At 37.4% G+C, this 26,275-nt stretch overlaps 1 protein-coding gene across 12 annotated transcripts in view; it reads right to left on the bottom strand.

The window, feature by feature from the left end:
* Positions 1 to 26,275, bottom strand: part of KAT6B (lysine acetyltransferase 6B) — a 191,785-nt gene that overhangs the window by 32,633 nt on the left and 132,877 nt on the right. For 5 of the 12 annotated variants that reach the window (XM_070566431.1, XM_070566449.1, XM_070566425.1 and 2 more), the window contains 9 exons: positions 20,597 to 20,712; positions 20,273 to 20,354; positions 17,701 to 17,833; positions 13,973 to 14,904; positions 12,869 to 12,990; positions 11,198 to 11,313; positions 9,027 to 9,168; positions 5,331 to 5,492; positions 2,122 to 2,215 (listed from right to left, as the gene is read on the bottom strand). In XM_070566431.1, the coding sequence (XP_070422532.1) occupies positions 2,122 to 2,215; positions 5,331 to 5,492; positions 9,027 to 9,168; positions 11,198 to 11,313; positions 12,869 to 12,990; positions 13,973 to 14,904; positions 17,701 to 17,833; positions 20,273 to 20,354; positions 20,597 to 20,712 (1,899 nt within the window). The remainder of the gene's footprint in view (positions 1 to 2,121; positions 2,216 to 5,330; positions 5,493 to 9,026; positions 9,169 to 11,197; positions 11,314 to 12,868; positions 12,991 to 13,972; positions 14,905 to 17,700; positions 17,834 to 20,272; positions 20,355 to 20,596; positions 20,713 to 26,275) is intronic. The other 7 variants (XM_070566463.1, XM_070566455.1, XM_070566453.1 and 4 more) reach the window with 2 other exon arrangements.

The raw sequence follows: 26,275 nt of genomic DNA, 5'->3' as shown, positions 1-26,275 counted from the left end.
AAACAAGATGATACTATATTTAGAGACTTGCATTTTTACCTGGTACGTACCAGTCCCTTTTTAATTTTATTGTGGGCAGTGACCAAATCACTTTGGAGATTCAATTCAAGTCAACAAAAGTATATCTAATGCAGATTATTGAGCGCTATCCTACTGAACACAAAGAAGAAGGTGTTCAAGGACTGTACAGCACGTTGGAAGTATGACAGTTATATCAACAACTACTGCAAAAGGGCGAATTGAGTCTAAGTGCTATGCTACAGAGATAAAGAGCAAGAAGAGAATGAGATGAAACTCCAGGAGGCAGAATAAAAAAGAAGAGGATGTTGAGCTGGCTCTTAACAATGGGTAGGATTTTGAACAGACAGAGGCCTGGGAAGGAGGAAGTGGTCATTTTAGGGAAGGGACTACATAGACAAAGAATGGAAGTATGGAAATATGCTCAGAATATTTGAATAAAAAGATTAGTCGATGAAAAAGCTTAAAAGATAGGCTGGAACTAGGTGTTGGAAGATCTTGAATATTGAGCTAAAGAGTTTGCCTTATTTTGTAGGTATGCAGATACTATACGAAGTTTAAGGCCTGAGGCCAGCTCGTGGCATAGTGGTTAAATTTGCGCATTCTCCTTTGAGGGCCGGGGTTCACAGGTTCGGATCCCGGGCACAGACCTAACACTGCTCATGAAGCCATGCTGTGGCAGCATACCACATAAAACAGAGGAAGATTGGCAATAGATGTTAGCTCAGGGCCAGTCTTCCTCACACAAGAAAAAAGTTTAAGGCCTGAATCACTGCTATGTATATCAGAAATTACAATATATTTATGAACAACTTATGAATGGTGGCCAAAAAAACCTCCATAACAAGACAATTGGATTTGCCCTTAGAACTGATCACAACTAGGACTCTGCAAAATAAAAATGGTGAACTCCTGGTAAGACGGCCCTCCATGGGATAACTAGATCAGAAAAGAATAAATAAGACTAGGGTAATATTTATTTTAATAACCAAAATGTTACCTGAAATACAAAAATAATTTTAAAAAATACTTCAAAAAAGAATATCTTTCAAAGTCAATGTCAACAAATTATACAAATCAGTCCAAAACTGCTAAACAGTTATTTTAACACCCAGACTTTAATATTTTAATATATAATAATACATATTTAGACACAACATATTTCTTCATGATTTTCCTTGAGCACATTTGCATTGTGATTTTTGCATTTGATGTGCCTTACAAAAATTACATGATTTCCTAAATTTTCCTTCTTCGAGTTTAAAATCAGACAAATTACAATCTGGTAATGAAGAAGTATAGAGTCCCAAGTGACAGATTTTCACGTGCTCAGAAATGACTATTATCATCGAATACCTGACCTTCGTGTTATTTGGGTATTTTGAATCAATTCTCAAAATGTAGCCTTAATACTACATTTATACATCCAATTGAATATAAACAAGGAGAAAAAAATTACCAATTTTTTTTACATTATCCCGTGCATACTTTTATATGTTATTCTGATTTTAATTGAGGAGACTCAGAAGATACAAATGTGTAACAAAAATACTTCTTGGGCAACCTCTAGATACAAACATTGTAATAATTTCCATAATAGACAAGGGAAATTAACTAAACAAGATAGTTATTTCTACTAGAGAGGCTCAAGGGATAGGCTATGGAAAGCATTGTTTTTCTAAATAGAAGCATCCCTTTCCTGCTCTGTACTGTACAAGATTATAGGCAAAATTTTAGGAAGCTGAAAATCCTTTTAAATAACACTTCCTTTAGCTTTAATTGCAAATAATTGCCTCTTTTGGTGCTAATGAGCATGAGCACCACAGAATGGAATGTAATTCTGCCGGTTCATTCAGGGTAATGGCTTTGTGAGCTGGTGACACTGCAGAGAGAACTAGTCTCAATTTCCTAGAGTACAATAAGTGAGCAGCAGTAAATTTTTCACTTGAGGAAGATTTTCTAACCTATGTAAATATAAATAGAAAATCCATTATCTATTGATAAAAACAACAAAGTAGATTAAATAAAGTTTTATGTGTTACTCTTTCCTTTAACAGCCATCAGCTTCCTGGATCATGAAAGTAAATAAAGCACTTCACTTACTGAAATCAATGAGAAACCGTCCAAATCCTTGCCTTTGGTGCTGGGGCATGATCATTATGCAGGAGACATTATACTTCTGCTGGCAAAGCTTTTCCTGAGGGAAGGAGAAACAGATCAAGTACGTCAGAGCTCTGCTGAAGTGGGCACTTCCCTGCACCTGCCACTGTCCTTGTACAATAGTCCACTAAGGTGAGCCAATGTGTTAGGTCAGGATCAAGCAGAATAATCCTACTGTGTTAATCAATCCAACTATCAGCTAATGAGAAACCATGAACTCCAGGCACGTCTCTCAATTACGTCTTTATTCTTGAAAGTCAACACCATAAAATATGAATGAAGAATCCAAGGAAATATGAGCTTTTCAAATGAAACAGAACACAAACAGTATAGAACAAATGCTTTCCTTGCCCAGACAACTTGGGAGATGGGGAAAAAAACATCCAGAGACTCACCCAGTGGGTAAGTTAGGACTTAGCCTCCTATCTTGTTAAATAACTTACAACTCTGCAACAGCAATCTGTCTTCTGCCTTTGATCAAATGCCCCAGTGAAACTAAAATAGTCTAGGTGTGGATAGATTTGCACAAATATATTTCGTCTATGAATAAAAAGTCATAGTAGAAAGCTAGAGAAACAATTAGCCTGCATTTCAAACCAGGAAAACAAAAAAGACAACAGCAACAAGAAACCCCAAAGCCTCCAAACAAAAGTGAGGCCAAAATATTACCAACAGTCTGAAACCAAGAGGAAGATTGGAAAGAATACGGTGGGAAACAGTTCTTATAGTTAAGGAAAAATATGAAATTTTCATGGCATGTGGCATCAGAGCAGCAATATTTTATTCAGAGTACACAGAAGCCGCTAAAACCTACACAGAGGAAATCTGGAAAAGGCTTTCAAGGTTGTGAGCGCTCTGGCCAAGTATAAACCACAAATAAGACTGACCACAAACAGTACTAACCACATCAAAGAATCACTTCAGAACACCCAGATCTTTAATGAACCTATTTGAAAGATCACAGGAAATGGTTGCGGGAAAAACCCTACAGGGCAGAATTAAAGATTTCTTTGTGAAAAAGATGTGCTCCCAACTTTTCCACATTTGTAGCTGTCTGTGGAGTCTCTGAGAAATGAAGAGGAAGAAATAATGTGTCAGTTTTCTTAAGAAACTGGATTGTCCATCACTAGATAAATAAATGAAAAGCAAAGGTTCAAAAAAATCAGTCTATTTTGCAAAGTTAGAGAAATGGGTCACTCTGTCTAAAAAGAGATGCACTCTGGATTAAAAGGATTCAACCTTGATGGCATTCTTTTCTTTGTCCCAAACTATTCCTAATTTTAGGAGATTTTAAAAAAATAACCCAATAGTGGTCCTCCCCCCAACCTCCTTTAACACGTTACTACAGCTAAATTTTAAACTATGGATAAAATAACTGCTCCTTCTGTCCTTCCCATTTAGAGACATCCATTACGTGCTTGGAAAGTCATGTGTATGCAGTGATTTACAGTGAACTTCTCTAGGTCACCTTGGCCATCCTCTGGCTATAACCTCTAGAATTCGGTTTAAGTATAACCCCAAAGGGCCATAGTCCTTCACACTCCAAATGACATATTAGAATATGGTTTAATTTGCTAGTCTTTTAAGATGTTTATTTTTTAGATTAATTTTTGTTTTATTACTCTGTCAAAGAATATTAGTATTCTGCGTATGGTAAGAAATGACAGTAGGTGCTGCCATATTATAAAAGAAGCTGAAAAAATGAGAAAAGTTTAGCTTGTTCTAAGTAAAACGTTGGGCCCCCCGGAGGAAGAGACTCGAACCACAAGAATCACCATTAACTGTAGACCCAGAGGCCAGCTTGAGAAGGCAGGACAAGGACAGCAGGTACCACTAAGGATTTATGTTTAAACTCAGACACATTTAAAGAAACACCATTTTCTAACAGGAAGACAACTGTGACCACTATGCTTTTTAACTCTTTGGAGAAAAAGATCTTTAAACACCTATATGAAAGGTAAGATGTTTTATAAATAAAATCATATAAATAGATTTCCTTTTTATTGTTTTATTTTGTGTTAATTCTCTGTCATCTTTTGAATCTGTAAAGTGCAAATTAACTTTCTTCTTTTTCGTTTTAAAGCTTTACCAAATATGTGGATTAAAACATTGAGGCTGTTACACATGAGTTCTGTCACTTATTGGTATTTTTCTCTATAGGTGGTCCCTCAGTTGATTCTTAAATTTAGAACAATTAACAGTTTGCAAAGGACTTTCATTTATATCTTTTGATCTTCCATGAAAATAACACTTCTATAAGGCATTCCATTTACATTATGCAAGAGTAGGTTCATTAAAATTCACTTATCTGATCACCTACTATGTAAAAATATACCATAAAATAAATAAAATATAGAGTTCAGATCATTTACCTTCTGCCTGGAAGTCTTAGTTACCATCTTAGCACAATGAACTATTTCCTAGGTGCCTAAGAAAAGTGAAGGTCATTACCTGGTAAATATCTCCAAACCCAGCTTTCCTTTATTGCATATGAGTTATTGTTTCTCAGAAGCCTTTGAACAGAAGAATGTGAGAGAAATCTCTCTAAACCAGTGAAAAAGACAAACTATATCCACTCAATATGTCAAGGGCTTGCTTCCCTATGTCAACAGCTGGAGATACTTTGGCTTTCTAAAGGTGAGGCTGCTTTAGATCTTAAAACAATAGCACAGAGAATAGGAAACGAAAGAGTAAAAGTAGTCATTATACCAGCTTGACTGTCCAAATGCCAACATTCCAACTCACTGAAATACTGATGACCAGAGAAGGAATGCAACGAGGAGAAATGAGAATTATCTCTTAAATGCTACATTACACTGAAACCTTCTGGTTGACACCATTTAGGGGGAAAGGGGAAATAAGCTTAACATTTAGAAAATCAAAGATGCTGGGTGGTCTGCCAGGCAGCAATTATAAGGGTAGATAGGCACTGACAGTCAAGATAGCAAGCAGTGCTGAGGTCCTTTACACACTTCCTAGGCACGATGTTTATTGTTTTTGTTTTAAATGAGCTCTAAACAAGAATGTGAGCTTTTCAGAAATATGTGTCACTTATTCAAATTAGAGTCATAAAAAAGCCCTGTTCAAAGAATTGGGCTCTACCAAAAACATTTTTAAAAAGAAAATTAAGGTCATACTGGCTCTTGTTTTACCTTAGAGAAGTATCCAACCAGATGACAGCCCTTTTCATCATTTTTTGTAAGGACATAAAAAAGGAAGGGCTCGACATCATAATACAACGTTTTGTGGTCCAGGAAGAGCTTGGCTAACAAGCAAAGGTTTTGGCAATAAATTTTGCTCATATTCCCATCAACCTAGCAAAGAGAAACAGACAACATTATTTAACATAAAAATATCACTCAATATAAAATTGTTTCTTTTATATGGTATTTTGTAAAGTATATAATTCTATTTCTAAAACCCAAACTGATAGATTAAAACACTCCATTAAACAAGTATAAAGTTAACCAGTAAACAGCTGTCACTTGGCACATCAGAAGTCCACCTTTTCTCTAAATTAGAGTAAATTTAAGGTAGCTTAAAGAGAAATTTAGGAAGAAAAGAAAGGCCAAACCACTAACAGAGAAGTAGTTTTTATTTGCAATTTATTATGAGTAAAAAATGATCAGGCATGCCCTCTCTATTTGAATCAAGTAAATCTGAATTAAAGAAATGTAAACACATTAAAATACTGCTCAAGAAAGTTAAACTTTATGCTGCTTTTAAAAGGGCTTCCCTTAAAAATAAAATAAATGAACTGTATTATTCTGATTCCACAGAAGCGTAGATTAGCAAAAGAGGTTTCCATTTTTATTTTATGCCAAGCATCTTTAAATATAATTGGAAAACATAAAATTTCTACATTGGGAATACTTATAGAGAAAGTGAGATGAATTTCAACCTACAATAAGTACCATAATTACCGTTTACTTCTCTTCAAAATAAAAAAATCAAGCTGTGATACTGATGATTATAGACAGGAGGCTAGGCACAGATGGCAATTTCTTTGATCAAATGTAGTTACTTGTTGAAAACAGAAAGCACAGCAGATTCAAGAAGAATTTTCCTAGCACTTTTCTTAGGGGAAATGGATATTTGCTAACCAGAGCTCTTTAACAATGAACTTGACCGTTCTCAAGTCTCCTGTGGACCATACAGGTTCTCATATTGCACAAATTATTTTTAGACTTCATATAACTATTTCCCTTGGATGAAACCTAGGTCCCACACATAGCAACATAATCAAATATGGGCAACGGGCACAGAGGATACAGTTCTCTCTTTAATTAAAGGAAGTTTCTAAGTATTTGGGAGTATGGTCCTTTCGGAAATGGTAGTATGTTACAAAAAGGAAAGATGAAGATGTATCCATCTGTGAACCAGAAAAACAGAGATGACAATGTTGAAGCAAAATTCTTATTAATTGTGACAGGTCTAATATGGCCTGATTTCAAGAGGGACAGATAAAGAGAAGATAGGAAAGTAGCAATCCGTGACTATTCTTCATTTATTTCATAAGTTACTTAGGAGACAGCTAAGAGCAAAGTATCCCACATGCTGTATACTCTACGTATTAAGTCAGATTCTAAAAGAGTGACCTTGACACTTATCCAATCCAACTACTTCAATTATTTTTATGAATAAATTTTACAAATATACTCCTGATTTTTCCCTCTCATCTCTGTATGGTCCAAAAGCACCTGCCCTGAAACAGCAGACCATTCTTATCAGCCATTCTTATCAGCCTAACAAGATTGATTCTCTTACTCCTGGAGGAGACTATCCCTGGATTTATGAGAGCTTCAACCCCACAGGCAGATACATTCATGCTGATTTATTTAACAATTATTTAAAGTCAACAATATGTTTTGCCTTTTGGGAAACAATGAGAGAATGATTTTTATTTTATTTTGGTTAGAAGAAAGGATCCAAGGCAACAAGGAAGGAACCAATAGGAAAGTTGAACTTGTGACATTAGTTAAGCCTCAACTGAGAACAAGTCTGTTGTCTCAACTGGTTGGAGCTGGATAGCATCCCAAAACTAGCAACAGGAAGGACATGCAAGTTGCATTTGGCTTTCCCTCTAGCCCAGTGGTCCTCATTGGGGGTAATTCTGCCCCCCAGGGGACAGTTTTGGTTGTTCCATCCAGAGGGGATGTGGTGCCACTGGCATTTAGTGCACAGTGGCCAGGGATGCTGCTAAACATCCTACAATGCACAGGATGCCCCCTAAACCAAACAATTATCCAGTCTGAAATGTGAATAGAGCCCAGGTTCAGAAACCCTATCCCTACCATCTACTAAGAAGTAACATATAAACAAATCTTCCTACAACAATACCTTCCTTCCTTCAAGCTTGCCAAAAGAGCCTGATATAACTAGTAAGAGGGGCCTTAAAAAAATCATAAGACACAATGGAATACTACTCAGCCATAAAAAAAGACAAAATTGGCCCATTCACAGCAACGTGGATGGACCTCGAGGGTATTATGTCAAGCGAAATAAGCCAGTCAGAGAAAGACGAACTCTATATGACTCCACTCATAGGTGGAAGTTGATATATTGACAAGGAGATCTGATCGGTGGTTACCAGGGAAAAGGGGGGGTGGGGGGAGGGCACAAAGGGGGAAGTGGTGTACCCACAACATGACTAACAATAATGTACAACTGAAATCTCACAAGGTTGTAATCTATCATAACATTCATAAAAAAATAAAAAATCATAAGACACAGCTGGAGTTACCTGTGTTCTCTGATCAGTTTTGAGAAAAAGTAGTGGGCCTAAGCTTATCTGACAGAGGGAACCTGGTCCATAACCTATGGAATGACCCTCCTATATTAAATACAATGCAAGACATCACAGACCAGAACTAAAGAGAAATGTGGGGCAGAACAATACATTTCAGTCTAAACAACTCAGAAAAAGAATCCTAAGGTAAAACTGTATTTCAGAGAAAGGAGATATGTCTGCTGTGCAAGGAAGGCTTGTTCTGAGCACCCAGGAACGAAAACAATTCACCAAAATGGGTACCAGAGAAGAAAATAAGTCAGGGAAATAGAAGTGCTCGACTGGAGTGAAGAAAATAAAGGAGAGAATTAAGAAGTCCCATGAATAGGCAATAACATGAAAGAAAGGCATGGTCTCCTCACAGTACAACTGACTCAGCTAAACTGGATCCCTGAAACTGACAATAAAACATGATTAAACAATGAAACGATAGAGAGGCAAAGACTTTCTGCTACTAAATCAATTTTGAAAACACAAAATGTCTTTAAGAACCCACAATGACAGACACATGGCCACAAGGGGTTCCTGTGAACAGCAGAGTTCTCCAGGGGTGGCCATCCACCCAGATTGGGGGGGAGTCCCAACATCTGCTGGGGTCTCACCCAAAGGATTATCCACCCTGCCAAGAAATGGGTGGAAACACAGGTGGCTGTGTATTGAGGAGATATGTACAGCTGCTCAATCCCCTGGAAGAGTGAACACCTGCCAGACATTGGCTGGAGCTGCTGAAAAAAGCTAATTTCTCCTGCCAAGGAAAGTAGAGTTTACAAAGCACTGAGGAGATCATAAATTCACTGGTGAATATATCTGGTGCAGACACGGATTTAGGGGAAGACAAAATAAGTTAATGTGATGAAGAAGGAATTTATCATCAACCTAAATGGTTGCTTAATATGGTTAGATAAACATTCCAAAACATAGGGATATTTTAGAGAGTGGTCTGAATTTCAACGCCAAAACTGAATATACTTTGTACCTTCTAGAAACAAATCAGTACATAGCCAACACTTAGAAGTGCTAGGTTTCGAAAGTTGAGTCTTTTTTATTTACACATGCTTACCTCAAATACTGAAAGGTCTTTCCTCCGGTAAATTTCATTTGCTGGAGGATGAAACCATCCACATTTCTTTGAGTGTCTTAACAAAATATTTTTACTTTTCATATATTTAAGACAGAATTCACACAGGTAAAGCTTTGGTAATCTGTTAAAATTTTAAAATCAAAGAATCTATGAGATTGATGATACTGTTTAGGCAAAATTATTAAATATTGTTCAATTTTCTCTAAATCATAAAAAGGCTGTATAATAGTATTTGAAAGAAGCAGTTTCAAAAAACAAAAAGAAAGCCAGTAATAAAGAGTATGTACAAACAGAACATTATTTTTCAGTATAATAATATTTGCTGTCTTTACTCTGTGAACAAATCATTTGTTTCCTTAGAAATATCCTACTGAAAGAAAGGTTTTCATACTTGGAATCACTACTCTAAAAACCAACAATAAGGATGGCATCCTGTCAGGCAACCATGCATACTTTTCAAATTTCAGATTTAATGTCACAGTTTCAACAGTTTTACATATATGGTCAGTGGTATAAATGTAACAATCTTTTACTCAGAGAGAAGTGAATTCATTATTTTTTAAAATGATCTGTGTACTTATAAGGCAGAGAAGTCCTAGAATTTAGCTGTTTCCATTTCTACTTATAGATTTCTACTTTAAAGTTATTATCATAGTTAGATACGGTCTAAAGCAATAAAAGTAGAAAAATCAAAAGACCTTATGCGTTTTTACCAATTCTACTGACTCTTTGAGTAACATTAGACAGCTTTCTTTCCTCTGCTGACTTTTTTTTCCACCTTAAAAATTGTAACACTGGGGCCAGGCCAGTGGTGTAGTGGTTAAGTTTGCACTCTCCGCTTCAGCGGCCCAGGGTTTGTAGCTTCGGATCCCGGGGGCAGACCCGGCACTGTTCATCAGGTCATGCTGTGGTGGCATCCCACAAAAAGTAGAGGAAGATTGGCACAGATGTTAGCCCAGGACCAATCCTCCTCACCAAAAAAAAAAATATATATATACATATATATATATGTAACATCAAAAAAAAATTGTAACATTTCTTATTTGTACCCTATCATGCTTAAATGGACACTTCTGGTATTTATAAGGAAATGTTTAGAAGTACATTCAAGGTCTTTGCGGTATAAGAATGGGGATAGTTAGATACAGACTCAGATAAGAGTAATTTCAAATCTTGGACTTGCAAATTTTATTCAAAGCTCTCAGACCACATGACTTACGACTACCCATGCAAATTAAAGCTCATAAGTATCTTTTAAAAATTGTTCAAGAACACAAAGCCAAGTGATACAAGTTGGGGAGACAAACCAAGACTCCTGACTCTTAGCTTGCCACTTAACTTCTAGAACACCCTCCCTATTTCCTCCAGTTAGATGACTGGCCAGACATTCATGTGGTAAAGAAAAGGACAATATCTATTCTAGAAGAAAAGCAAGTTTGTGATTACCAGAAATTTTGTAGGCTAAAACATTTGAGAAGATATTAATAAAGTAAACCCTGATGCACCTGAAATCTGTTTACAACATACCCATTTTTAGACATATTAGTTCAAGACAATTTCATACCTATCTTAGTTCAAGACAAAAGAAAACTCTAGTACCATTATTTTGTCTTCATTTTTAACAAGTTAGTCACAAATGGCTCTAAAACTCTAAAAGTAAAGATTTGGGGAAGGGTCTCTTAAGGCTACTTACTCCTACCTACTTTCTTCCATTTTTCCTTCTTTTGCTACATTTCTATAAAAAACTTAAAATAGCAGAAATTAGAGAGAAAACTAATAGGCCTAATTAGAAAAATGAAAAAGGCAAATGAGAAGAAACTACCCAATATTTTACAAAGGCTAACTTTTTCCCCCGATTTAGTTGCATACACAAACATCATTTACCCAATTAACCAAAGGAAGAAACCATGGTGTAGAAGCTAAAAGACAAAATTTACAATGCCTGTGTACCTAAGGAGTGTAAGGAGTTTACACAGAGCAGTGAATACTATAAAAAGGTGCTGGTAAAAGTAGTAGTTTTGGAAGCACTTACAATCAGCTGTCAAAATTTATGTCTTAAAAGTCATCTAATTCCTGCTTTAGAATCAAGAATCTTCCTTCCTCACATATATGGCATTGAAGTGATATACCTGCCAGGCTTATTCCATTACCTTGCATATTCCTGTGGGTAAGGCGAGGAGTACCAGGTTTGGATTTCATATTTCCCAAATTCTATTACAGAAGGGTACCGGCCACAGTCTTCTACTCCACTTTCACACTCTATTTTCTGTCAGACAGAAAGAAAAGAAAATAAACAAAATATAAGCAATAGAAGAGGATTTTGCTTCTTTCAAGAAGGGAAATGACCAGAATACTAATATTAATCATCAATTTTCATATTGTTGAAAAAACATTATATAGGTCCTTGTGAAATAAACTTTGTATAAGATTCATATATAAACAAACTAATACTCTAATAAACAGTATCACCAAGACAGAAAATGAGTACAATATAAACATATACGAATATCTATTGAACTGAATTCAATAATCTCTTGCAATGTATTAAAACCGAGGAAATCCTAAGATGATGTGGCTTTATACACTCTTACAGTCCCTTGTTCCTCCGTGAAGTAGTATTTACCCCAATTGTAATGAAATAATCAATTGTGAAGTCTGCAGTTTCACATCCATCTCCCCCTCCTCCCCTGACTCCCACGCAGTAAGCTACATGAGGTGAAGACTCTGCCTGCCTGATTCACTGTGGTACTCTCAGTGTCTAGCACAGTGCCTCACACAGACAAGAAATGTCCGTGAATGAAAAAGCCAGTGTTACCGTGCTGGAAAGAAAGGGCTTGAGATTTAACAGTATCTTTCAGATCATAGCCTGCTGTTCATCATGTCTATCTATGAATGCCAGAAGTAGGCTGAAAAAACAGGAGTATTTAAGGACTTCAAATCTCAAAGATTGGGGGAAATCTTCACATTTATCTTAGCAAAAGGAAAAACAACACAAACCATACCGAGGGGGCAAAATGAGGAATGGAAATATCCAATAGCCCCTAAAGTAGAAACCATCAGACGTATTTAGCCCAAGTGGCTGCTACTAAAAAAATAAAGCTTAAGAACCTATGGACAGACCCAGCCCGCAAAAAACGGCAGTGAGGGGGGTAGGAGTCCATCTGTGACTATTGTGCCATAGAAACTGAATGTGGTCTACTGACATAAGAAAGTCACAATCCATAACAAATTTGTCTTTGAGAAGTCCAATAGCTTTACCTTTTAATGTTTTTCTGACAATAAGCTAAGCAGAGTTAATATTTTAAGTGGAACCATTTAAAGAAATTACTGGACAATGAATATAAAAGTGACTACAACTGATCACGCAACACAATATTGCCTTCACCAATGCCAAAGAGTTAAAATTATGAGACATTGTTCATATGGCTGGCCATCTGTGTCGGAAAAAGTATTGGTAAATTTAAAAGCGATGTTCTTCTTTTGCTAATGGTTTAAAATTGCTATTTTCTAAATCTGAACAAAAATATTCAGACTTCTATTCCTCCACACCAAGAAGTGTTTTTCAAAATCTGCCTCAACTGCTGCTACTCTGGTCTATTTTGTGAGACCAGCTGAGCTCTTTCCAACTTTTAAGAGTGGAGACAACTCTACAGAGTCATTGCTTTTGAGTGTACAGTCAACAAAAATTATCATAACAGTTAAAGAACCACAAAGGATTTGGAGGGGAGTCTCTATAAAATCAAAGCAGCAATTTCATAATAGTCATACATACAGAAGTCACATATTATCCTTGTTACTATAATGTGGTATCCTGGCCTTACCTCCCAAGAAAGTTCCTGGGCTTGCTTAAAAACATCCAAATCCTCTTCAGTAACGGTATCCTTGTTTCCAACCACATTTATATCTGTACTTTCTTGTTTGACGCTTATTTTGATTTCAGTATCTGTCATTTAAAACCAGCAGAAAGGGTATTCACTGACTTGAATGACAAGTAACCACCATATATTACCAAAATGATACCAAATTAGCATAGTGGGCAAATAGGGATCTTTTTTTTTTTTAACCTTTCTAAGCTTTTACATCTAAGTACTGCTCATAGATTCAGCAGTACCCTTTCCCTGCTGTGCCCAAATTTTTATTTGAATTATCAGTCATCTTTTTATAGCTTCAATAAATAAATGAGGGAAAGTAAGAATACAAAGCAAAATCATATTTTTCAACCAAGATTAGAAGTTATATCAATGACTAGTTATAGAATTCCCATTATCACTTTTGAGATAATAAAATCTACCACTTTGTCCAAATGAGACATTTTTGTTTTTTGTTTTATAAAGGGTAGCAAATCTAACGGGCCAATTTGTTAGATGAAATTATGAAATCAGTTTTCTCCCTAAGGTGAATACACACATGGACACACACACATCCAGAAGCACACTTCACAGAATCACAGATCAGGCTTTGTTGAGAAGGAAGCAGGATGAACTTTGTCATGAGAATGCAATGGAGCAGAGGGAAATGAGGAGCTGAGATCCCCCTGGTGGAAGCATGACAGCGCACAACCAAACAGTGCCGTGATGAAGAGGCGGCATGGGAAAGAACATGGCAGAAGCATGACAGTGGCTACTCATGCGGGACTACAAAGCCATAAGCAACGCTATGGAGGCATCTGGGGGGTCCTAGTGTCACTACGAATGGAAATAAATAATAAAAGGTGGGAGAGTATTAGTTGGAAAAACAACATTTTAGAGGTTTAGTCAGTATTAGAAAAAGGTCAAAGTTTCACTGCTTCTGTATGAAAGTGAAGTGAGAACAAGAGAAATAGCTAAGACCTACGTGACAAATAGGAATTGATTTATTTATTTTTGGGGGGGTTGGGAAAAAGGGACGGGACGCAGGTTTGGTTGGAGCTTTGACCTTTTGCTTACCATCATCCTGATCAGGTTTAATCCTTCCGTCTGTCAAGCTCCCCTTCCCTGGTGAGGGGGTCCCCATCTGAGGGGTCACTTTATATTTTAATCTGCCTAGCATCCTGTGCTTTTTAAGGAAAGTTGTTCGCTTGAAGTGAGCAATTGCTTTAAAAATACGTCCTCTAGCCATCCCCCAGCTAGAGGAGGAGGAGTGAGAAATAAACCTACTTCTAATATCTCTTTTTCCAAAGAAATGGGCTTTAGATTTTGCCGTGGAAGATAATTCAGTTTTACGACGCATACGTTTGGGTGGTGCATAACTTGGGTGTCCCTTTTTCCGAGACTGTCCCTGAGTGGTATAGATATGAGAAAGTCCATCAAAGAGTGCCTTCAGCTGGCTGTTATTAGTAAGACTGCTAAAGGAGGGCACACTGGACTGGCTGGAAGAACTCTGGGGAGAGGTAGAAGAAGTGGAAGTGCTGGACTTTTGTGAACTGGGGCTCTGACCAGAGATGGGGGTTGGGGGTAGAAGTGAAGAAGGTGGAGGTTTTAGCTTTTGTGTGGTACCTGTAGCCAACACATGAGAAGTGCATGACTGTTTCTGAGAGACCTTTTTCCTTGGACGATAGTGCTTTGAAAAGTCTATTATTTCACCTCGTGATCTGCGACCATCAGGTGATGGTGTAAAAAACTTAGTAAGGCCATCAATAAGCCCTTTGGTTTTCTTGTTAACTTTAAGTGTAGAGGCAGAAATGTAGGTGGAGGTGGTGGTGATTTTGGTGGTGGCACCAGGCCGAGTGGGGTCTGTAACAGCCAATCTGCTGCTTGAGTCCTTCCCAGATGCAGCATGACCAGATGAAGGTGTGGTACAGACTTTAGTCTTTTGACCCCTACCAGGTGACCCCCTTCCTGTGAATGCATTCATGGATCCTTCATCACTGGTTACAGACCTAGGCAAAAATTTAGAGAATAGTATCAGCATTTAATAATAGAATTTAAAGGTATCTAAAACAAATTTATAGCAACTAGATGCATTCAATGTGCTTAAACTTAAGAAACAGAATTGCAACCCTAACAACTGTTTTTGTGTGTGCCTCCACTGAGATGTTTCTCTGTGAAGCAGGTAGCAGCAACTACACTGGCATGTTATGATTCTCCCAGGGCCCATCCAACAGGTACTGGAAAAATCCATGTGGACCCAAGGGCAATATAAGTAAGAAACTTTTGGAAGAGATTAAAAGAACACCCAATGCTTTCATTATAATTAAATTCAAATGCTACCCCTTGTGCTGTCACAAGTAATTATGACTTCCTGAAATGTCTTTTTAAAAGTATTAAAGGAAATGTCATAAGTGTTACAAAAGAATAAGCTTATCTAATCTTTAGTTAGAAGCAATTTTAACTCAATTTGAAAACTATATCAATCGAATTTGGGTTTTTTAAAAAATAGAAAACATTAAAAGATACCCTCTTCCTCTCAGCAGTTTTTGCTTAGAATGATAAGATAACCAATAATACTCTCTAAGCAGAGGAGACAATTAATTATAGCATAAAATATTGCTGAAAAAAGGACAACAATAGCAAAAAACTGAAGAAATGATTAAAGAAAAGCTACAGCGGGTCAGACATGACATGGAAAATCTGGTGAAGAAGCAGCACATTTACCATGGTCATTATCAGACACTGGTGTCAGAATCTTTATACACTGGTTCTGACTGCTAGTTTACTTCATTTGACGCTGGTTCTGCCCATACAGCTGTGTGGTCAACAGAGAATGGAGGTCACTCCACTAACACAGCTGCTTACGGGAACAGCAGCTGCCTGCCTTCACCTCAGGCTAGAGCTTGGAAAGCTACCCATTTTGCAGCAGAATTTTATACAATAGAAACATTTGCATGTGAATTATGGCAGTGCTGGGACCCAAGAATGCACTTTAAAAATTATCAATTTAGCTGAAGGCTAATAATGAAGAAATGGAAGCCTGAAAATGATATGATATTGAATTATAAAAAAATCTTAAGTAATTACAAATACAAGAGCACATTTTAGTGGTCATCTTGTACATAAAGATTTAATGAACAATTTCGGCAGTCAGCTGAAGGGGAGGCTGGTGCAGATGACCGCGGCAAGCTACTAGGCTCATCTGAGGCGGTCAAGCACCCGGAGCTCCGCCTGACGCCACCAATTCAGCCAAATCAGGTTAACGCTGGAGATCTCTAGTGTCACAGTGAGAGTTACCAATAAACAACTCATTCAGGCTACAATGTTTCACATTAGAATGCTGCATTTGGACTGTATCTGGAATCGATTGCCCAGAAAGGATAATAAGCTTATAAAGCATGTAAAAAGGAAAACTCCCTAGACTGTCTTAAAAATTCCTAAGCTCAAAGGACAATTTTGGACAAACAAAAAGTTAGGATTGGTGCCAGATGCAATTTTCAGCTGTGTCCTTTGTTTAGAAAGTTTATATCCTAATTTGGTTCTTTTAATTGGGCCCTGAGGATACAGTCCCATTTTGAGAACAATGCTTACACAGAACGAATGCAAAAACATACAATTTCTACTTCAAATGATGCTAACATGAAAGATTTTATTCATAAGTGTGTTTCATGTTTGCCTCCAGAAATTAACAAAAATTCCACTTAAAAATGCCACCAGTTAAAGGATTTTCACAGAAAACTCTAGAAGGGAGCACGCATCTTCTGTTTCTCCTTTGAGAGATAAAGGTGCAGGAGGTTACTGTTTACCTGAGAGCAGGTAATACAGTGAATTGCTTCAGACAAAATTAGGGGGAAAAGACTAAGCAAGTGAGCAAGACACCCGCTGTTTGTTCACGGTGTGTGCGCAGTGTGTGTGGAGCACCTCATTTCTACACGACAATGACCCTTTCACTAAGCCTAAAGACATGGGCAATGGTCTTATTGATAGAACTGCTTGAGATATGCAAGGCCACTGATTTTATCTGTAAACACCTGATTTAAGGTTGATAGTCAAATCTATACTCTACGCAGGTTAAAAAAATACACCCATTTCACTTCTTTTCTTTTCTCTGCTTTGCCAAGTAACTCCTGCTAAATGTTCTACTCGGCTTTAATGGCCACTATACGGCAACAGTCTAGTGGAAATGGGGTTATCATAGTATATCTGCAGGCCACTGTAGAGTATTTTGTATGTCTGTCTGCACACATGTGCACATACCAAACGGTCCTAACTCTTTGGGGACAAACATGAGGACAGTCATTTGCAGTTTTCTCAGAAGCTCCTATTTCATAAAAGGTATCTTAAAAAGCTGTAATACTAACTAAATTAGCATCAGAAAAGAGAAGTATCTTTCTAAAATGTTATCTGGAGCAACAAAAGAGATTCATTATAGACATGGACCAATCCCTCTCTTGTTTTAAAATTCCCATAAAAATACTTATACAATTAAGCGCTTGTAATGTTCAGCCAGTAATAAAATAGGCTGAATGACTGTTTCCAATTCTGACATTCCGCTTCCATCCTACTGCTTGAAAAATGTCATTTGGCATCACAGATACTGCCAACAGAAGACCCCAAAATGCCAACTGTAATTAAAAATTTTATTTTCAAAAAATTTCCACAGCTTATGCTAATAGGAAAAATATTCCTCATCCCTTGAGTTTGTAAAAATGATACTAAACGGTTAATGGAATCTAAGGGGGTTACAATCACCTATATTTTAAAGCACAACATAAAAGATTTCTTTTGATAAGATCTCAACCTACAACAATCGTTGCTTTAATTTATTTTTCGGTCGTCCAATGGGTTTTGCATATCGTCGTTTTATTTGTGCAGCTTTCTCATGAAGTAGTTTTCTTCCCTTTTTCTTTGGTCTGCAGACTTGGCAAATCCACATCCCTGAATTAATATATATATGAGAAAAATATTTTAATGTTTCATTTTAGGAGAGATATTAAATATAAACTGCAGCTGTAATAAGCTGCCCAAGGATGCCTGTATGCAGAACTTTACTGCAGAAGGAGGATTATTCCCCTTGTTATTCTCCTCCAGAAGCCATCAGTAACGGTCAATAGCCCCTGGGTCAAGGGAGTGAGAGCAGAGGGCTGCCCGTATCTCAGAACCCCTCCATAAGGCTTTTCCCAACATGTTACCAAGCCTCCCTCCACCACATAAACACACATGAAAACCCAATCCTGTCAGAGATTGTATATCTTTTGATTTGAGGAAGATATTTTCAAGTCAATCAGTTTTTGGAACTTCTGAAAAAAAAAATGTGTTTTGTCATATCTGGAAATTTCCACACTAAAAAAATTATCTGTATAAAATATAATTTTTAAATTAAAACTGCAAAATTTTAAGTACAATGGAACTACAATAATTAAAACTATACATCTCGCATAGGAAAATAGGTCAATGGATGAGAATTGAAAGACCAGAGCAACTGAAGCCTACAGAAAAAATTCAGCATTCAAAAAGGTCTTATTTCAAATCAGTAGGGAAAAGATGAAATGATTCAGTAAGTGGTGATAGAACAAATAGCTATCTATCTGGAAGGAAAAGAATTATTTCCTATTCTTTATGAAAATAAATTCTAGGCAGACGAATATTATAATATGACAAAATTAAATGTTACAAGTACCAAGAAAAATATGTGGATATTTATATAGGCTAAGCATGACTGACATTTAAGACTGAAGCCATAAAGAAAAAGATTCATGGATTTGACTACATAAAAATATAAAGAACTTCTGCAAATCAGTAAGAAAAAGGTGAAAACCTCAATAGAAAAATGATTAATGGATAAAAACAGGCACTTTACAAAGATGATATACAAACAGCCAATAATCAACCACAAAAAATGATCAATCTCACTGCTTAAAGAAAAAAATTATCAATCTTTTCTCTATTATCAAATTGGTAAAAATTTAAAATAAAAACACCATTTGATTAATCTAAGACACTATTGACTCAGATGCATCTGATTTCAAAGACGTTAAGTGTAAAAAAAAAAGTGTGTCAGACAATGAAATATAGTAACAGTCAATGTTGGTCATAATACTTGGAAACAGGTATTTTCATACACTGGTGGTGGGTCTGAAAACTGATACAACCTTTCCTGTACAGCCTCTGATCCAGCAATTCCTCCCTAGGAATTTATCTTAAGGCAATAATTATGTATGGAAAAAATTGGAAACATTTGTAATATCCACCATAGAGGATTAGTTAAATAAGTTATGATTTTTTATACACGGCGTTGCAAAAATCAAATACATTCAGGAAGCACCCAGGTACAATATACGTGACTGGATCAAGCTGGGATTTAAGACAATGGAGAGTAGCAAGATTGGGGCAAATTGGAGCACACATACTCTACATAAGGACTCAAATTCAAAATTTTTAAAATACTGTACCAGCTCTTCTATAATACATTTAGAGAAGTCTTTAAAATATATACAATCTTGTACCAACAAAGCATATCTGTGTCCCATAGTCACCAGGTTTGTAACCCCCACTCTATACACTATAGAGTTCTATATACTACACAGTTATTAAAAACTATGTTTAGGAGAATATTTAATGATGTGGGAATGCTAGAATCTATTGCTAAGAGGGGAAAAACATAAGATTACAAAAACATGTATAGAATGTTCCATTTCTTTTCAAAAGGATGTGTGGAGGCAGAGAAGGGATTTCTAATTGATTGTTCTTTTCATTCCTTCTTGTCAATCTCTATTTTCTAAATCTTTCACAATGTAAATATATAAATTTTGTAATAAGGCAAAGTAATTTTTAATGTTTAATAGATTATAAAATGAGAAAAAGGAGACTGAGCTAGGCTTACTTACACAATAGAAACGAAAATTCTTATTCTCTATGGATATAGCCATAAGACAATTCAGATGCTCATGTACAAAATGTCAACTAATGGCCAAGAAAATGGTGATGGCTCCTGTTGTAGGACTTTGGAGTCATCATTATCACCATCATCAAAAATAGGTAATTTCCTACCTCTGAACACAGTACTGAAGAATATGGAGAGTATTCTAAACTTTTGACCTACCTAATCTAAACTTATTCTAATAGGGGAGTGCTTTTTGGAGAGGAATGGTCTTTTTTATCCCTGTGTCTAAATCAGTCTTTATTACACACATTACCCTCAAACTAAATGCTTTTACACTCCTCTGTTTACAACCTGTGCCAAACCCAAAAGTATAAGGAAGGTGGGAGGGATGAAAAAATGCCTCAGGAACCTGTATACCTCTGAGCTGTCAGACATCATGACAAGGCTAATGAGTATGTAATAAAACACATTTTTAATACGGTTTAAAAGTTCACCTTTTGGCATTCTGGAAAGTGGGGGGTCACAGCACTCCATATGGAATCCTCTATCACAGGAGTCACAAAAAAGCATATTATCCTGTAATACAGCATATTAGAGACTAATTGAGACTGAAATCAACTGTAAAATGCCACAATTCTTATGTTATCCGATTAATAGTAATAAAATGTAATGAAGGAGCACCGCCATCCCTGTTGAAATCTGACATTTGTGTATTTAAAACTTTAAAAAGAAAATAGCCACAGTCCACAAAAAAGAAAAACTTTAACACTGAAAACTAACAATTTACCTGGAGATGGACTATTGAGAGTCATACTCACTGCATTTTTGCCTTGGATTCTACATGCACTGCAGGTCTTGCATTCGATGCACTGCCATCTTAAGGCCTTTACATTTGTTGTTAATTCAGGACAAAATTTCAAACAGGATGGGTGTCCTATAAGAATAAAAAGCAAATTGCTTTATGGGAATGGTGCCTGAGATTTTTTTTTTTTAAGATTTTATTTTTTCCTTTTTCTCCCCAAAGCCCCCTGGTACATAGTTGTGTATTCTTCGTTGTGGGTTCCTCTAGTTGTGGCATGTGGGACGCTGCCTCAGCGTGGTTTGATGAGCAGTGCCATGTCCACGCCCAGGATTCGAACCAACGAAACACTGGGCCGCCTGCAGCGGAGTGCGCGAACTTAACCATTTGGCCAAGGGGCCAGCCCCGTGACTGAGATTTTTTAAACTTCCTTTCCCTAAGACTTAGTCGATAGCAATGTCAGCCAAAGAAACTTAACAACTTGAAAATACAAAAAGATCAGAGAATCCATGGTATACTTTCCTTTCTGCCTTTTCTTTCCCGGTATGTACTGCAGTGACTGTACAAATGTTTTCCCTAAGAGAAATTTGGAAAATTTATACCAATTCCAATCACAAGTCTTGGAGAACTTGAAGATAACGTATGCTCAGATCATGTTCTCCTGTGTCTTCTGTTAAAGCTTCTGCCCTCGCCATCTTCATCAACCACCATTTACCCAAAGTGTTCTGGTCTGCCAGACTGAGTGGAGTGCTGAAGTGCAAACAATTCCTGCTCTCTGTGTGTGATGAAATCATAAAACTTCAAACAACAGTTAGCTAAATAAAAAACTGGGGCTGCTTAACATAATATAACTACAAATGCTATAACAAAACAAAACAAAACAAGAGTATACAAAGAATATCCCATTGCTGGGATATACAAAGAAGATACTATTGCTATCTTGCCCCCAAATCCCTGAATTTAAATTCTGGAAGTAAGAGCAGAAACAGTGAATTTGAGAGGTCAGAAGTTGAAAGATCCAGGTCAATAGAATACGTCAAAAAGCACACCCTCGGCAGGCTTCCCCAATTTTTCTGAGTATTTAGCTTTTCCACACTGTTTCGGGTACACTTTTCATCTAGCAGCTCTCACTTCACAGAGCAAATCTGGAGGCCCTGAGGGGCTACGTCATTCAAGGAAGCCAGCCAGGCCGCAGTGAGTAATAGATTCCTCCAAAAGGCTTGGGGAGTGCAAGCCTAGACTCTTTGAAAGGCAGTTCAGTTTAAAATCTGATGGTTTTTTATCACATAAACCTGAGATCTCCAAACTTGATTTTATTTTTCTAAATCTGGTTTTAAAATAGTAAGAACATTAGCAAATCCCATGTGAAAGAACTTATAACCAAGCTGCAAAAGAAACCTGAAGGGTAATAAAGAAAAGCAGATTCTGCAATTTCAAAACTGTTTTATAATTTCCTGACTTTGGCAGGCTCATTGTTTAAATATGTATTTTGGGTTGCTGCCAAAAAGGTCCTCCTCCCTAAAGCTTAACAGGTGCTTCATAAAATTCCACCCACCAAGAGATTGGGCTTTTTGAAGTAAAAACATTCAAAATCAATCATCAATGCTGTTAATAAAAGCGCACTATTCCTGAGTTAAAAAAAAAAACAACAACTCAACATCTGTATTTAAGATGTTGAGCAAATAAAATGTTGTCATAGGATTGCGACCTCAGGCAGAAGAGACACCCAGGCATTTAACCTACCACACCATTCTTTTACAAGGGCTTCTCTCACTCAAATGAATGCCCAGGGGTGGGGGAGTTAAATATATAAAAATGATATCAATCACCTCTTTCTGCTCAGGAACAGCAAACAAAGACAGCTTGCTTGTCGACTTTGAGAAGTATACTCTGAAGGGGGAGGGGAGAGGTCTTACCTTGATCAGGGAGTACTTTCCCCCTTATATGGTGAGGGGGATAAAAATTCAAGTTTTAAAGAACAGCAATTTAAATTCCACCCTTAAAATGGGTCCCATCAGTTTAAAAGTATACCATTTACTTCTCTTTTTTTCAGCCTTTTTACTACTTCCTGTAAGTCATACATCACTAGCACATATGACCTCAATTTCATGCACTAAATTTTTCTCTACATTAAAATCTGCTTTTGTACTCTGTAGCTTAATATTCAGTAACTAAGGGTAATTCACATCATATTATAGCTCACTATTTATTCTCACAGGTATGCTTTGAAAAATACTTTTTAGTAATTATACATTTTGAAGATTAATGGATTTCAGCCACTTTCAATCAAGAGTGAGGAATACTCTACCTCTTTTTGCTTTCTCTCACTTTAAGCAATATTATATCTCAACTAGTACCATTTAAGCTACCCTGTCAAATTTTAAAATCTCCAGCCTATCTTTCCTTTAGGCAGCAATCGGACCTTTATTTAGCTCAAGAGAATTGGCCATAGATGCCTTCCAGCTCTGAATTTCTATGATTTTGTAAAGGATGCTGAGGGATGAAGAAACATTTCCATTGTATTTTCTCATGACCAACTTTAAATTAACACAAAAGACTAACTGAGTCTTGGTATACTCCTCACAATCTATAGTAATTAGATAAAGGACAACAGTGCTACTGATAATGTAATTCCTTACCTCCCATTTAGCCATTCCATAAACTCACAAATTCCCTCGAAAATTCGGGTTCTCTCTGCTGACAATATTCTTAATGGTTTGTCTTTCTGGATTTGTTTTATTTTTGTGGTTTGCAATTTATCATATTTGAGAGCATAATACGTATTCATTCACTCATTCATTCTTACTACAAACACACATTAAGCACTAGGAGCTTATAACAGTTTTATCTAGTAAAACTAAAGGGATACTGTTTAAAATTAAACAAATACCGATGAGACCACAAATGAGTAGAAATGATTTTTGGAGGAAGTACTGTGGTAGAAAAAAGGCATAGGCTCTGTAGCAGACAGAATAACGCCCCCAAAGAGGTCTCTGCTATAACCCCTGTAACCTGTAAATATATTGCCTGCCATGGCAAAAGGGACTTTGTAGATGTGACTAAGGGTACAGGCTTTGAGATGGGGAGATTATCCTGGATTATCTGGGTAGACCCTATCTAATCACAAGTACTTAAAAGCAGAGAACCTTTTCCAGCTAGGTTAGTAAGATGAGATGAAAGGAGGAAGAGGAGAGATGCAAAGCAGGAGAAGGACTCCAGCCAGCTTTGCTAGCTTTGAAGATGGAAGAAGGGGGGGTCCCACAAGCCAAGGAATATGGGTGGCCTCTAGAAGCAGGGAACGGCCCTCACCAGAGAGAAAGCAAGAAAATGGGGATCTCACTCCTACAAACACAAGGAACTGAATTCTGTCAACAACTTTGTGGTAACTTGTTACAGCAGCAATGAAAAACATTAATAAGGACTCAGGCAGTGGGTCCCTCGGACTAGCTATCTAACCAACCACCAGTCCATCTTAGACCAGTGAGGAAAAAGACAGACAATTCAGATCATATAGTCTAAAAGGAGAAATAGACATTAAACAAGAATTAAATTAACGCATGACAATGGGGTGGCTCAGAGATATGGAAGAATCTAGCAGGAGGTTAAAGGAAGACCTTCCTAAAGAAGAGACCCGAAGGATGAATGAGGTTAGATGGGACGAGAGGAGGGGCAGGACAGGAGAAGTTAGCATGTGCAGAGGGAGAGAACAACATGGTACATTTAAGGAGTGGAAAAAGGTTCAATGTGACTAGTGTGCAGAATACGAAAGGGATGGTGATGTGGAATGGAGTTAAGAGGAGCCCAATCCAGGAAAGTTTTCTAGGCTATATTAAAGAATGGATTTCTTAAGGGTAATTGGTAGCCACTAAAAAAAATTCTGTGATTTAGGGGCCAGCCTGGTGGCATAGTGGTTGGGTTTGTGTGCTCTGCTCTGGGGGCTCAGGGTTCACAGGTTTGGATCCGGGCACAGACCTACACACCACTCATCAGGCCATGCTGTGGTGGCATCCCATATACAAAATAGAGGAAGACTGGCATGGATGTTAGCTCAGGGCCAATCTTCCTCACCAAAAAAAAAATAAAAAATAAAAAACAAATCTGTGATTAGTTTTATAATTTAAAAAAGTAACTTAGGCTGCAGTATGGAAAACCGGTGAGGGGAAAGAGGGTCAAGATGAGATTTAGGTTACTATAATAGCAGACTGACTGGGTTTGGTGGGGGTGTGGATATACTGAGGATGTAGGATATTTATTAGGACACAGAATCAATGTATTTTTGGTGATTCCTTGGTGTGAGAGAAAAGGACAGAGGATGGTTTGTGGAACTGAATGAGTACGAATGGCACCCATGCTCATTCACAGTCACAGCACACCTGCGAGCCGGTGGGTGCCATTTGCTGAAATAAGAAATCCCTGAGGAGAAGCTAGACCTTGTTTGTTTGCTGAGATTTCTGTTGTTACTGTTGTGGTGGTTGTTTTGGGGTGTAGGCAGCAGTGCAAGCTTGATAAGCTGTTTTGGATATTAACTCTGGGGAGCCTATGGGGTGTCCAAGTGGAGAAGTTTTGGAGGCATTTACACCCGAGGTGTGGCGCTCAGGAGAAGACCTGAAGCAAAGGAACAAACACAGGGCCAAGGACAGAGGCCTGAAGAAACACTGAAGGGATGAAGAGAGGCCCAGGAGCTAACAAAAGATGTGGAAGGAAGTGGTAGAGAGAAAACACAGAGAACACAATACCACAGAAGTCAAAGCAAGAGAACATTTCAAGGAAAAAGATCCTTAGGTCAAATATGGCTGAGAGGAGTATCTGATGTGGACTGAAAGATGTCCATTAGCTTCTGATGAAGACTGAAAAGTGACCTTTAGATTTTGCTACATGGAGGTCACTTTTAATCCCGACAAGCACAATTTTAGTGAAATAACAGGCCAAAGCAAGGTTTCTGCTTCCTGTTTCTCCACTTGGATGGTCAATCCAGCTTTGGGCTTGTGGAGGGTGGGGCTCATCAATCCTTCCTCCTCCATCCCTATCTATTCCTCTTTGGAGTACATCTTTAGGTTTCTTTCTAGTCAGGGGTCTCCTTCTCAACCTAATTATTCAATCTGTCTACTCAGTGCAAAACCGGACGACTAACCAACCAATCCCTGGGTTTTCTCACAGTGATCTTAAGAAACTAGCGATCCTTTTTGTATACCTATGTATCCATATAATGCACCTACTAGCTCACTCTGGAAGCAGAAGGCAGGCCAAGTTTGCTCAGGGTTAACACACAAATAAAGACAAACCCAGAGAGACTTCAAGTCTCCTGAGTGCAGACTGATATTCGACCTCACAGCTCTTGCTCCCTTTACTATACAAAGGTGATTTTTCTTCCTCTCCCAACTGCATCACAGCAGTTTTTCTCTGTCTCCAGTTTCAATGAGCTTCCACTTAGAATGATGCTGTAATTTTGAACTGTGCACTTATCTTAGATTTGCTAATTTGAAAACACACATGCACACAAGTCATCTGTAAGTAAGATTTAACCACCCAGCAATCTAAGCAGCAGACACAAAATTTCATTTGGTATAATATCTAATACTTATGTGAAGCTAATTAAACATAATTTGGTCTTAATGAGGCAAAGAGAATGTAACAGTGTTAATTTCAAAGTAGGCTGATCCATGAAAGTCAAGTAAAATCCGTTCCTAGTCCCAACATT

This window comes from Equus przewalskii, chromosome 1 (genome assembly GCF_037783145.1).
Source record: "Equus przewalskii isolate Varuska chromosome 1, EquPr2, whole genome shotgun sequence".
Lineage (NCBI taxonomy): Eukaryota > Metazoa > Chordata > Mammalia > Perissodactyla > Equidae > Equus > Equus przewalskii.
This window is presented reverse-complemented; position numbering and strand designations above follow the sequence as displayed.